The 13,525-nt window shown below is 43.3% G+C and overlaps 1 protein-coding gene across 7 annotated transcripts in view; it reads right to left on the bottom strand.

The window, feature by feature from the left end:
- Positions 1-13,525, bottom strand: part of LOC119963117 (AF4/FMR2 family member 1-like) — a 210,477-nt gene that overhangs the window by 50,563 nt on the left and 146,389 nt on the right. For all 7 annotated transcript variants that reach the window (XM_038791729.1, XM_038791733.1, XM_038791728.1 and 4 more), the window contains exons 8-10: positions 7,788-7,842; positions 7,544-7,581; positions 364-520 (exon numbers count right to left, since the gene is read on the bottom strand). In XM_038791729.1, coding sequence (XP_038647657.1) covers positions 364-520; positions 7,544-7,581; positions 7,788-7,842 — 250 coding nt within the window. The remainder of the gene's footprint in view (positions 1-363; positions 521-7,543; positions 7,582-7,787; positions 7,843-13,525) is intronic.

The raw sequence follows: 13,525 nt of genomic DNA on the forward strand, positions 1-13,525 counted from the left end.
AGTTGGCACTGTTGCTTCACAGCACCAGGGCCCAGGGTTAAATTCCTGGCTTGGGTCACTGTCTGTTCGGAGTCTGCACGTTCTCCCCATGTCTGTGTGGGTTTCCTCTGGGTTCTCTGGTTTCCTCCCACAAGTCCCAAACGAAATGCTTGTTAGATGAATTGGACATTTTGAATTCTCCCTCAGAGTACCCGAACAGGCGGAGTGTGACGATTAGGGGATTTTCACAGTAACATCATTGCAGTGTTAATGCAAGCCTACTTGTGACACTAATAAAGATTGTCGTCATAGAATTTGGTGTAAAGAAAACAGGCTCAAATTCTAAATATTCATTTTTCAACTTTTGTTTACTGCCTCTCATACCTCAGGCGTTGGAGCTCTTGATGTTCCTTCACTGTCGCTAGAGCTGCTTTCACTCTCTGTATCAGAGCCAGAAGAATTCTCAGATTCGCTCAGGTTGTTTAATTCACCACTGGAATGTCTTGATACCACTTCATCACTCTGAGAAAGCGAGGAAGCACTGTGGAATAACAAAAAAATTAAGTTGAGAGAGGATAAAGAATATTGCATGCGGTTTTCAATGTGGTTACAGCTATACAGATCCGTTAAAATTTAAAAAAATATATTGTAGTTTGGCAGGATTTTCATGATTTTTAAAAAAGCGAAACATTTTTATTGATATTTTTAGTTTTAACAAATAACGTAACAAAACCACAGGAATGGTACAGCTCAGCAGAAATGTCTCAACATATGGATACAGAGGGTAACAGGAGAAACAACAATTTGACTGACTCAATACAATCATTTGACTCAACTTGGTGCCTCCTAACGCACCACCAGTGAACAAGGGAGAAAAGGATACAGCCATGAAAACATGGTAAAATGGTGCACCCCTTCCCACACGGCAATTGCTCACAACGACCAAGAGATATCAGGATAAGTTCTTCACGCCATCCTCGGGCGCGCACTGGCACACATCTCCCTTGCTCCAGCAACATCAGAGGCACCAGTGACACAAGGCAACCTCCTCACTCAGATAACAGACCCATCTGTACCCCTGCGGGTGCCAATCGATTATTTTTTATACCCACCATAACAAAAATAGGAAAGAAAACAGGAAATTCACAAAACAAATTTCTGAAATTATATTTTACATATACAGGGTGGCACAGTGGCAAGCACTGCAGCCTTACAGCTGGGTTCAAATCCGGCCTTGCTCGACTGCGTGGAGTGCGCATTCGCCCTGTGTCTGCTTAGGTTTCCTCAGAGTGCTCCGGTTTCCACCCACAGTCCAAAGATGTGCAGGATGGGTGGTTTGGCCATGCTAAATTGCCCCTCAAGTGTAGAAAGGTTAGGTGTGGTTATGGGGATAGGGAGGGAAGTGGGCCTAGGTAGGGTACTCTTTCAGAGGGTTGGTGTAGACTCGATGGGCTGAATGGCCTCCTTCTGCACTGTAGGGATTCATGATTCTATGATGTATCACAAGACAGAAGGTAATCTCAAACCCATGCACAGTACCATATGATCATCACTTCACACATTCATACAGAGAGGACCAGCAGTTAACATTCGGATTATAGTCAGTATAGAACATAGAACAGTACAGCACAGAACAGGCCCTTCGGCCCTCGATGTTGTGCCGAGCCATGATCAGCACCGTATGGTCAGCACCTTCAAAGAACCTAATCGAGACAGGTTTTTAAAAAAAGGGAAAACTACCAGGATCAGGGCGTCTCGGGGTGAAGAGGACCCAGATACAACCACAGGTCTGTATCCCTCCAGTACATCCCCACCACCATCTGACAAAGAAGAGAAAAGGCTGCTCATTCAGACAAAAGAATGTCCCAACTATAAGTTGGGGGGCAGGGGGCAGAAGAGACAGGATATCAACCACAGGACAGGGCCTGACTCAACCCCACAGCCTTATGTGCGAAGGAGTCAGTAAACCAGGGACATCTGGCAACACATCAAAACTCAGCCTCTCAGGACATGTTCTATGTTCTATTCCTAATAAGTGCCTTTGAGAAGAGATGTCCCAAGCATAAGAGGCCAACAGGATACCAACCATAGCATTAGACTTAGCCTAGTCCAGCACATTCTTACACCAAGGAGTCAGTAGTCCCAAGGCATCCAAAACACACCAAGACCAACCACCCAGTGGGCCCCATTCCTCACTAACCACACCCAGGGCAGCGCACCAACCCCACCGACACTAGAAATATCACATCAGTCTCGACCAAGGAGACCCCACTACCGAAGAGAAGAATAATTATCAATACACCCAATAGTTGATGTCTTGGGAGCAGGGCCAATTCCCTCCCCAGCGATACACTAAGGAATGCCCCCCCCCTCAACCCAATAGACCAAAACAAGGCTTGTAATGACAAGCTGCCCACCCAGATAAAGAGAAGAACCCCCAGATGGGAAGAATGCCCAAATGAACCCAAGAACATAGGACACTAGACCAGCACTGGACACCAGGGGACAGAGCTGTGCTGCCTCAACAGAGACAAAACACTGCACCAGTGAAGACACTTAAGGGGCAATTTAGCATGAAGACCAGTGAAGACCAACAAAGAGGACATTCAGGAAAACAAGGTCACATGGCTACAAGGCCACTTGGAGGAGGGCACTTAACTCCCCCATCAAGCCTTCCCCCGAACTGAAGGGCTCCAACAATGCAGAGGCATTGCATACAGACTCTTACCTCAACAAATCGAGCAAGGATTAACTGACTGCACCCAGGCCTGTGGCACTGCTCATTTTCCCTTAGTCCAATAGCTCCAACGACATCAACCACAAGGGAGAATCACAAGGAACTTCGGAGATGAGCACTACTTCTCAAAATTCAAAATAACAAAATAAAAATAAAAACCTGAGACAATTAGCTCTACTTGGGGGCTTTCTTCAATCCAATTGAGGGCAAACCTCACCCGTCCGCCACCACACCAACCCTCCCAACACCCCGCTGTGGCTCTACTCACCTTCTCTATAAATAAGGTAAGGGGTGTCTAAAATGCACTCCCTCCTCACAAATACAAGGATTACAGGATATAAACACAGGACGACTGTGCTGAAACCATCGATCACTTTACCGATCCAAATAGTTTTTGCTAAAATAGGATAACAAACGACCCTCGCACTCTTATTCAAACATCGCACACCCTTGTCAGTAGAAAAGACAACAACATGAAATTAATAACATAATCAAAAGGGAATAAATTCCAGGATTATTGATGAACAGTACAGTCCATCAAAGTGAGCACAAAAACCTGCACCACAGAGCCGAGGTAATCATGCAAAACATCTTTCACGCTGGCAGGCATCACCCTGATGCCTATAGCAGCGCGGAGGCGAGGGCCTGCTCACCAGTAAACTGCAACTGCAAACTGGACCCCACCCCAGCAAACTCTGGCCACCCCAATCAAACAGATTCTCTCTGATTCAACTCAGCTGCTCATCACCAAGCTCCAGCCAGACTCATCCAGGGGCATAGTGCAAGACATATACCCTGAAACAACATGGGATGTGCACTATGATAAAATAAAGGATTAAAAGACAAGCAGAGTCAGAGCTCGTGAAACGCAGCCGCTCCTGCGCTCACAATACGTGACCCCCAAGACTTTTCGCGATTAATGTAATGCACATTTAAAAAATTTTGTTAATTTTAACTATTTACACATATTTAGTTTTAGATATGAAATCATTTATTGTAGTTAATGAAGATAATTCCTTTTCATCAACTGCTATTTCACCATCATCATGGTCAACAAACTCTTTGGTGGTAGATTGCAGACACCAAGGTACACTTACCACTACCCCAACTGAGATCAGAACAGAGCAGAAACTGAACAGGTTCACAAGTCTCTGCCCCACCCTATAACACGCAAGCAAAGTCCATAACAGCCATAAAATCCGATTTCTATATGTCCAGTTCAAGACTACGTCATATTATTGTAATCCTTTGCATCATCTTTTAAGAAATGTTACATTGTGTGATAGCTGTTCAGATTAAGAGATCATTCTTGGAAAATGAGTACAATTCACAAGTAGTCAGACTTTAGCAGCTTCACTGGTTTAGTAGAGCTATTAACAGACGATTCCACAAGATTGGCAATTTGGTTAACAAAGATAATAATGTACCAGATATTGGAAGGTGCCAAATTCAATCGGATTTAGGAATGGCACCCCTAAAAGTCAGATCAAAAGGAAAGTGACCTCAGTCTGGGCCAGAAAGTTTGTTAACTTATTCATATGGTAAAAGTTTACTTTAAGCTGTGACAGGAGTCAGGGGTCTATTCAAGATTACATGGAGTTATTGAAAGATTTCTCAGCACAGATTTCAATGGTCTCCCAGAGTACAGCAGAAGTCTGAAATGAAGTTCTTTGCATCAGTATTCATACTTGTTAGTGATGTTCAATTACTAGCAAAGTGTTGCACCATCAAGATGAAATTTGTCAAAAAATTAAAGTAGTTGAGGATATCGTCATTGATATATTTAGGAACCTCAAAATAAATAGAGCTGTAGGTCCATGTAACTATCTACTGGAGGAGAGGTGGAACATGTGCGTGATGCCTGCTATCTTCAACTGGGATTGTTCCCTGGAATTGAAAAACTGCTCACGCAGTTCTGATTTTCAAAAAGGGGCGATAATGCCAGTAGAAAAGGAACTATAGGCACTTCTTTCAACTTCTATCATCGCTAAAATGATCTCTATGATCATCTGTGTAGAAAAAGAGTTATCAGAGTAATTGAGCAAAGCTGCCTCACGGCGCTAAGGTCCTAGGTTCGATCCCGGCTCTGGGTCACTGTCCGTGTGGAGTTTGCACATTCTCCCCGTGTCTGCGTGGGTTTCGCCCCCACAACCCAAAAATGTGCAGAGTAGGTGGATTGGCCATGCTAAATTGCCCCTTAATTGGAAAAAATAATTGGGTAATCTAAATTTTAAAAAAAAGTGACTCATTGAATTTCTCTCAAAGTCTATAGGGTCAAGTCATCACCTAGCATAGGGCTATGGCAAATCTGTCATCACCTAGCGTAGGGCTATGGCAAATCTGTCATCACCTAGCATAGGGCTATGGCAAATCTGTCATCACCTAGCGTAGGGCTATGGCAAATCTGTCATCACCTAGCGTAGGGCTATGGCAAATCTGTCATCACCTAGCGTAGGGCTATGGCAAATCTGTCATCACCTAGCGTAGGGCTATGGCAAATCTGTCATCACCTAGCATAGGGCTATGGCAAATCTGTCATCACCTAGCGTAGGGCTATGGCAAATCTGTCATCACCTAGCGTAGGGCTATGGCAAATCTGTCATCACCTAGCGTAGGGCTATGGCAAATCTGTCATCACCTAGCGTAGGGCTATGGCAAATCTGTCATCACCTAGCATAGTGCTATGGCAAATCTGTAATCACCTAGCATAGGGCTGTGGCAAATCTGTCATCACCTAGCATAGGGCTATGGCAAATCTGTCATCACCTAGCATAGGGCTATGGCAAATCTGTCATCAACTAGCGTAGGGCTATGGCAAATCTGTAATCACCTAGCGTAGGGCTATGGCAAATCTGTCATCACCTAGCGTAGGGCTATGGCAAATCTGTCATCACCTAGCATAGGGCTATGGCAAATCTGTCATCACCTAGCATAGGGCTATGGCAAATCTGTCATCACCTAGCATAGGGCTGTGGCAAATCTGTCATCACCTAGCATAGGGCTATGGCAAATCCATCAGTATCTAGCCTAGGGATTTGGCAAATCAGTCATCACCTAGCATAGGGCTATGGCAAATCTGTCATCACCTAGCATAGGTCTATGGCAAATCCATCAGTATCTAGCCTAGGGATTTGGCAAATCAGTCAGTACCTAGTGGTGGGCTATGGCAAACATGTAGGTAGAAAATGGTTAATAATGGCAGCCGATCTACTTGATTGACTGATTGATTGACATTTATTGTCACATGTACAGAAGCACAGTGAAAAGAATTTATCTGCTGTCAAGAGAACAAACAAAGTAGACAAAAGAATAATCGAGTGTACATTGACAATGGTACATCAACAAATAGTGATTGGTTACAGTGCGAAACAAGGGCCAAACAAGAGTAGCATAGGGTGTCATGAATAGTCTTCTTACAGGGAACAGATCAGTCCAAGGGAGAGTCGTTGAGGAGTCTAATAGCTGTGGGGAAGAAGTTGTTCCTATTTCTGGATATGCGGGTCTTCAGACTTCTGTATCTTCTGCCTGATGGAAGGGTCTGGAAGAAGGCAATGCCTGGGTGGGAGGTGTCTCTGACAATGCTGTCTGCCTTTGAGGCAGCGGGAGGTTTTTACAGAATCAATGGGAGGATGGGGCAGCACGGTAGCATTGTGGATAGCATAATTGCTTCACAGCTCCAGGGTCCCAGGTTCGATTCCAGCTTGGGTCACTGTCTATGCGGAGTCTGCACATCCTCCCAGTGTGTGCGTGGGTTTCCTCCGGGTGCTCCGGTTTCCTCCCACAGTCCAAAGATGTGCAGGTTAGGTAGATTGGCCTTGATAAATTGCCCTTAGTGTCCAAAATTGCACTTGGTGTTGGGTGGGGTTATGGGGATAGGGTGGAGGTGTTGACCTTGGGTAGGTTGGAGGTGTTGACCTTGGGTAGGGTGCTCTTTCCAAGAGCCAGTGCAGACTCGATGGGTCAAATGGCCTCCTTCTGCACTGTAAATTCTATGATAATCTATGGCAAGCTTGTGAGATGCGTTGGGCTGAGTTCACCACACTCTGCAGTTTCTTGCCATACCAAGCTGTAATGCAGCCGGATAAGATGCTCTCTATGGCACATCTGTAGAAGTTTGAGAGAGACATTGCAGACATGCTGAATTTCATCAGCTTCCGTAGGAAGTAGAGACATTGTTGGGTTTTCTTGACTGTTGCATCAACCTTACAGGAATCTGTTCTAGCCAAAATGTATTTTTAAAAGATTTTATTTAATTTTTAAATAAATTTAGAGCACATTTTTTCCAATTAAGGGGCAATATAGCATGGCCAACCCACCTAGCCTGCACATCTTTGGGTTGTGAGGGTGAAACCGATGCAGACACAGAGAGAATGTGCAAACTCCACACAGGCAGTGACCCAGGGCCAGGATCGAACCAGGGTCCTCAGTGCTATAGGCAGCAGTGCAAACCACTGCACCAACATGCCACCCTTCAGCCAAAATTTATTTTAACTACCTTCACTAATTACCGAAATGTAGAGGGTCACTGGTTTAATTCTTTGCCTGTACAAGGCCAGCTGACCTTGGCTGGGGTAGAAGTTGAAGCAATTCAACTGCCTCTGGGGTAAGAGGGCAAGTGGCAATTTGCCCCAGTTTCTCCCCTAATTGCTTTCTAATAAATTGCAAATCAATGAAAATCATAGAAGAATAAGAAAGTGATTTACTTTTCACTGTAAAAACATGCAGAAAAGTGAAGCTGGAATCGCAGAATGTCTGATTACATTGCTCCAGTCAGTCAAAAATCAAAAACACACACACACACACAAACGTGAACAGAAAATATGGTACCTTTCAGGGACAGAATTAGGCACTGACTTTTCCATGACCTGCATTGGAGGTGTGGGGGGGGGGGGGGGGACACATAGGGGAGAGGAGGGTAGAAAGAGAAGCAAGCAAATCAGTCTCTTGGTTTAGGTCTTAAGTAAATAAGATCACATCATGCACGTTTTCCAAATCGTTTACATCTCCTATAAAGCAGCTCCATTTTCACATTAAGACTTTAAAGGTATTTAACAGAATATCAAAGACTAACCTGGTCCCCATCGCTGTCATCACTACTGCTGATCTGTAGGTCCTTTTCAAGCATTCTGAAAATAAATTACACAAAAAGGTAATAAGCAGACCATAAATCCTCAGCTTTGGAGATTCTGTCCTAAAAACTCCCAACAGTTTTTCCAATAGAAAAAAGTTTTAAAAAAGTTGAGGGGATGAATAATTTCTTGTAGACCCTGTAATTATCTCCAGCAGACTAACTGATGATTCAGTCAGTGAGCACACACTTTTTTGGTGCTGAACCATAAAAATAAGGCAGGTCGCAGTTCAATCCTCACTTTGACTTGATCTGGGGTTGTGTGGCTCAGTACCACATCACACCATACAGTTATCCATTGATCTTGGCTCTCCAGTTATAAATCCAACAAATAAACATTTTTTAAAAATCTGATCCTGTCTCTGAACCATCATCAGAGACAGATTAATTTATCATTAATCTGATTTGTGGTAGTCAAATTAGTTTCAGAATTTGAGTACATTATAACAGTGACTTACATTTCACCAATTCATTGGCTGTGATGGCCTTTGGGATGGCCCGAGGACACGAAACAGGTTGCATGATTTTGTTTTAAACACGTCATTTATGTTTGTCGCAAGAATTCTACTTTTTTCTGCAAATGTCCATTTTTGGAGAAGTGGATTTTAAAGCAATTAATTTCAGCATTGTACAGAGAACATAAAACCAAGTGGATAGTGTTGGAAACCACCCATTCATTAAGTAAACCAGACTGAATTGGTTCTCAGGTGCATCATGAAGCGAAGGTGCGATAAATGATATAAACTCAAGATTCGTCCCGTACCTCCTGCTGTAGCTTTCTGCAGAATCATAAATGTTGAAATGTTCGAGATGCTAAAAGCACTGAGAATTGTGCTTTGGTATTGGTGTTGCTTGTGGAGAATTTTTTTTTTAAAATTTAGAGTACCCAATTATTTTTTTTTCCAATTAAGGGGCAATTTAGCATGGTCAATCCACCTACCCAGCACATCTTTTGGGTTGTGGGGGTGAAACCCACGCAGACACTGGGAGAATGCGCAAACTCCACACGGACAGTGATCCAGGGTCGGGATTCGAACCCGGGTCCTCAGCACCATAGGCAGCAATGCTAACCACTGTGCCACCGTGCTGCCCTGCTTGTGGAGAATTAAAGGAGCTTCAATGTCTTTGAAACATGCTAAATCAGATTTGAGTGTACTTCACATTTACACTGGGTAACAAAGAAACAAATAAATAATTCACTGACACTCCATAGTCACAAAAAAACAATGACCACTTTGTTGTTTGTAGGAGCTTGCAGTCTTCAAATCGGTTGGTGCGTTTCCTACATTACAATAGTGACTACACCTCAAATGTACTTTAATGGCAGCAATGGTTTTCCAGACATCCTGTGGCTGTGAAATGCATAAACGTAGTCCATTTTATCCTAAACTCCAATTCCATTTTCATGGCTGAACCTTGTGCGGGTGGGAGAGGGAAATTGAGCTGGAGAGAACCTTTCCGCGGGCATTAGATGCATGTTGAGTAGTATTAACTGTACGTTTTAGAATTAAATATTTACATGTTAAGAAAATGCAAAAAAAAACCACCTGCTGCCTTGGGAAAGTGGGCAGCATAATCAAAGACCCATCCCACCTGGCTTATTCACTCTTCCAACTTCTTCCATTGGGCAGGTGATACAAAACTTTGAGAACACGCACTGACAGATTCAAAAACAGCTTCTTCCTCTTTGTTACCAGACTCCTAAACTACCTTCTTATGGACTGATCTGGTCTCTTCACACATTTTTTCTACCAAGTAGTAATACGCTCCTGTATGCTTCACCCGATGCCTGTGTTTATGTATTTACATTGTGTATTTTATGTTTGTCCTATAATACATCTTTTCATGTACGGAATGATCTGTCTGATCTGTACACAGAACAGTACTTTTCATTGTATCTCGGTACACATGACAATAAACAAATCCAATCTAATAGTTTTATGCAAAACAGAGATTCATGCACTGCAATTACCAGTGAGATTTGAAGACCTCTTACTTTTCTTCCTATTTCCTACTCCCACGCCAACTGATTCTAACATATCATTGCTTAATAGAAGGAAAGAAGGGTGATGTACTATATCTGAAGAGGGAAGCAGAAGTAGACACAATCTTGTTGATTGCCTGTGCTGTATGTGGAATTATCACATAAGAACATAAGAACTTGGAGCAGGAGTAGGCCACCTGGCGCGTTGAGCTTGCTCCACCATTCAATAAGATCATGGCTGATCTTTTTGTGAACTCAGCTCCACTTACCTGCCGGCTCACCATAACCCTTAATTCCTTTACTGTTCAAAAATCTATTTTTTACCGTAAAACCATTCAACGAGGCAGCCTCAACTGCTTCACTGGGAGGGAATTCCTCAGATTCACAACCCTTAGGTGAAGAAGTTCCTCCTCAACTCTGTCCTAAATCTGCTCCCCCTTATTTTGAAGCAATGCTCTCTAGTTCTAGTTTCACCCACCAGTGGAAACAACCTCCCTACTTCTATGTTACCTATTCCCTTCATAATTTTATGTATCTATAAGATTTCCTTCATAGTCCTAATCTACTCAGTCTGTCCTCATAAGCAAATCCTCTCAACTCCGGAATCAACCTAGTGAATCTCATCTGCACCCCCTCCAGTGCCAGTGCATCCTTTCTCAAGTAAGGAGACCTACAGTACGCCAGGTGTGGCCTCACCAGCACCCTATACAGCTGCAACATAAAATGATGAAGGTCAAAATTCCATTTGCCTTCTTAATGCCCTGCTGCACCTGCAAACATTTTTTGCGATTCATGCACAAGGACACCCAGGTCCCTCGCCACTGCAGCATGCTGCAATTTTTTTTACCATTTAAATAGTAGTCCATTTTGCTGTTACTCCTACCAAAATGGATGACCTCACATTTACCAACATTATACTCCATCTGCCAGACTCTTGCCCACTCACTTAAATTATCTATATCCCTCTGCAGACTTCCAAAGTCCTGTGCACACTTTGCTTTACTACTCATCTTAGTTTCATCTGCGAACTTCAAAAAAAATTTAAGAGTACCCAATTAATTTTTTTTCCAATTAAGGGGCAATTTAGCGTGGCCAATCTACCGAACCAGCACATCGTTGGGTTGCGAGGGTGAAACCCACACAGACATGGAGAGAATGTGCAAACTCCACAGGGACAGTGACCCAGGGCCGGGATTCGAACCCGGGTCATCAGCACCGTAGTCATAGTTCTAACCACTGCGCCACGTGCCGCCCCCTTCATCTATGAACTTTGAAACATTACACTTAGTCCCCAACTCCAAATCATCTATGTAAATTGTAAACAATTACGGTCCTAACACCGATCCCCGAGGGCACCACTAGCCACTGATCACCAACCAGAAAAACACCCATTCATCCCCATTCTTTGCATTCTGTTAGCTAACCAATCCTCTCATAATACTGTGCACCTTTATCTTATGCAGCAGCCTTTTATGCGGCACCTTGTGGAATGCTTTCTGGAAATCCAGATACACTACATCCACCAGTTCCCCGTTGTCCTCGGTGCTCGTAATGTCCTCAAAAAAGTCCAATAAATTAGTTGAACATGACCGTCCTTTCATTAACCCATTCTGCATCTACCAATGGGACAATTTCTATCCAGATGTCTCGCTATTTCTTCCTAGGTTTTAGATTCAAGCATTTTCCCCACTACAGAAATTAAGCTAACTGGCTATAGATACCCACCTTTGTCAACCTCCATTTTTAAAAAACTGCGGCGTCACATTTGCTGTTTTCCAATCTGCTGGAACCGCCCCAGAGTCCAGCAAATTTTGGCTGGGGCCTGTGTTGTTTGTAGTATATACAAACGATTTGGAAAAAAATGTAGCTGGTCCGATTAGTAAGTTTACGGATGACACCAAGGTTGGTGGAGTGACAGATAGTGTTGAGGATCGTCAGAGGATACAGCAGGACATAGATAGGTTAGAGACTTGGGCAGAGAAATGGCAAACGGAGTATAATCTGGATAGATGGGAGATAATGCAGTTTATCAGGTCTAACACAAGAGGGGAAATATACAGTAAATGGCAAAACTCTTAGGCATATAGAAAGTCAGAGAGATCAGGGCGTACAGGTCCATAGATCTTTGAAAGTGGCAACAAAAGTGGACAAGGTAGTCAAGAAAGCATATGGAATGCTTGCTTTCATTGGACGGGGCATCGAGTACAAAAACTGGCAAATCACGTTACAGTTGAATAGAACGTTGATACGGCCACACTTGGAATATTGTGCACAATTGTGGTCGCCACATTACCAGAAAGATGCAGAGGCTTTGGAGAGGGTGCAGAGGACGTTTACCTAAATGTTGCCTGGTCTGGAGGGTGTTAGTTATGCAGAGAGGCTGAATCGACTCGGACTGTTTTCATTAGAACGACGGAGGTCGAGGAGTGACCTGATAAGAGGTCTACAAGATTATGAGGGTTATGGATAGAGTGGATGGGCAAGTACTCTTTCGCAAGGTGGACGGGCCAACCACTAGGGGACATAGGTTTAAGGTCCGTGGGGCAAAGTTTAGAATAGATGTGCGAGGCAGGTTTTTTTTTTTTAAACACAGAGGATGGCGAGTGCCTGGAACGCGCTGCTAGGGGAGGTTGTGGAAGCAGATACATTGGCATTCAAAAGACATCTTGACAAATACACGGATAGGTTGGGTATAGAAGGATACGGCACTAGGAAGTGCTGAGGGTTTTGGCCACGGGTGATATCATGACCGGTACAGGCCGAATGTCCTATTCCTGTGCTGTATTGTTCACTCTTTTTCATTTTATATATAGTTTGCAGAAACTTTTGCTCTCTGATTTTACATTCTGAACTAGTCTACTCTCATAATCTATCTTCCTTTTCATTATAGATTTTTTCATGGATTTCTGTTGGCCTTTATTAGTTCCCCACTAATCTTTGCCACTTTGTATGCATTTTCTTTAAATTTGATACCCTCCTTTATTTCCTTAGATATCCATGGCTGATTACCCCTTTTCCTGCAGTCCTTCCTTTTCCCTGATATATACTTTTGCTGAACACTATGAAAAATTGCTTTAAAGACCCCCACTGTTCCTCAATTGTTCCCACCATAAAGTCGTTGCTCCCAGGTTACGTTTGCCAATTCCTCCCTCATCCCATTGTAGTCTCCTTTGCTTAAGCACAAGGCACTGGTATTGGATTTTACCTTCTCACCCTCCATCTGTATTTTAAATTCAATCATACTATGATCGATCCTTCCAAGAGGATCCCTAACTATGAGATCATTAATTATTCCTGTCTCATTACACAGGACCAGATCTAGGATAACTTGCTCCCTCATAGGTTCCATTACATACTGTTTGAGGAAACTAGGAAACTGTCACGGATACATTCTATGTACTCCTCCTCAAGGCAGCTTTGACCGACCTGGTTTGACCAATCGACATGTACATTAAAATCCTCCATGATAATTGCTGTACCATATTTACATGCATCAGTTTTTCTTTGTTTATTGCCCGTCCCACAGTGATATTATTTGGTGGCTTATAGACTACACCTACCAGTGACTCCTTACTGTATCTAATTTCCACCCAAATGAAGTCAACCTTTTTCTCCATAGAACCTATATCATCTCTCACTACCGCCCTTACCTCCCTGTCTGTCCTTCCGAATAGTCCGATACCCCTGGATATTTAAC

Source organism: Scyliorhinus canicula, chromosome 3 (assembly GCF_902713615.1).
Source record: "Scyliorhinus canicula chromosome 3, sScyCan1.1, whole genome shotgun sequence".
NCBI lineage: Eukaryota > Metazoa > Chordata > Chondrichthyes > Carcharhiniformes > Scyliorhinidae > Scyliorhinus > Scyliorhinus canicula.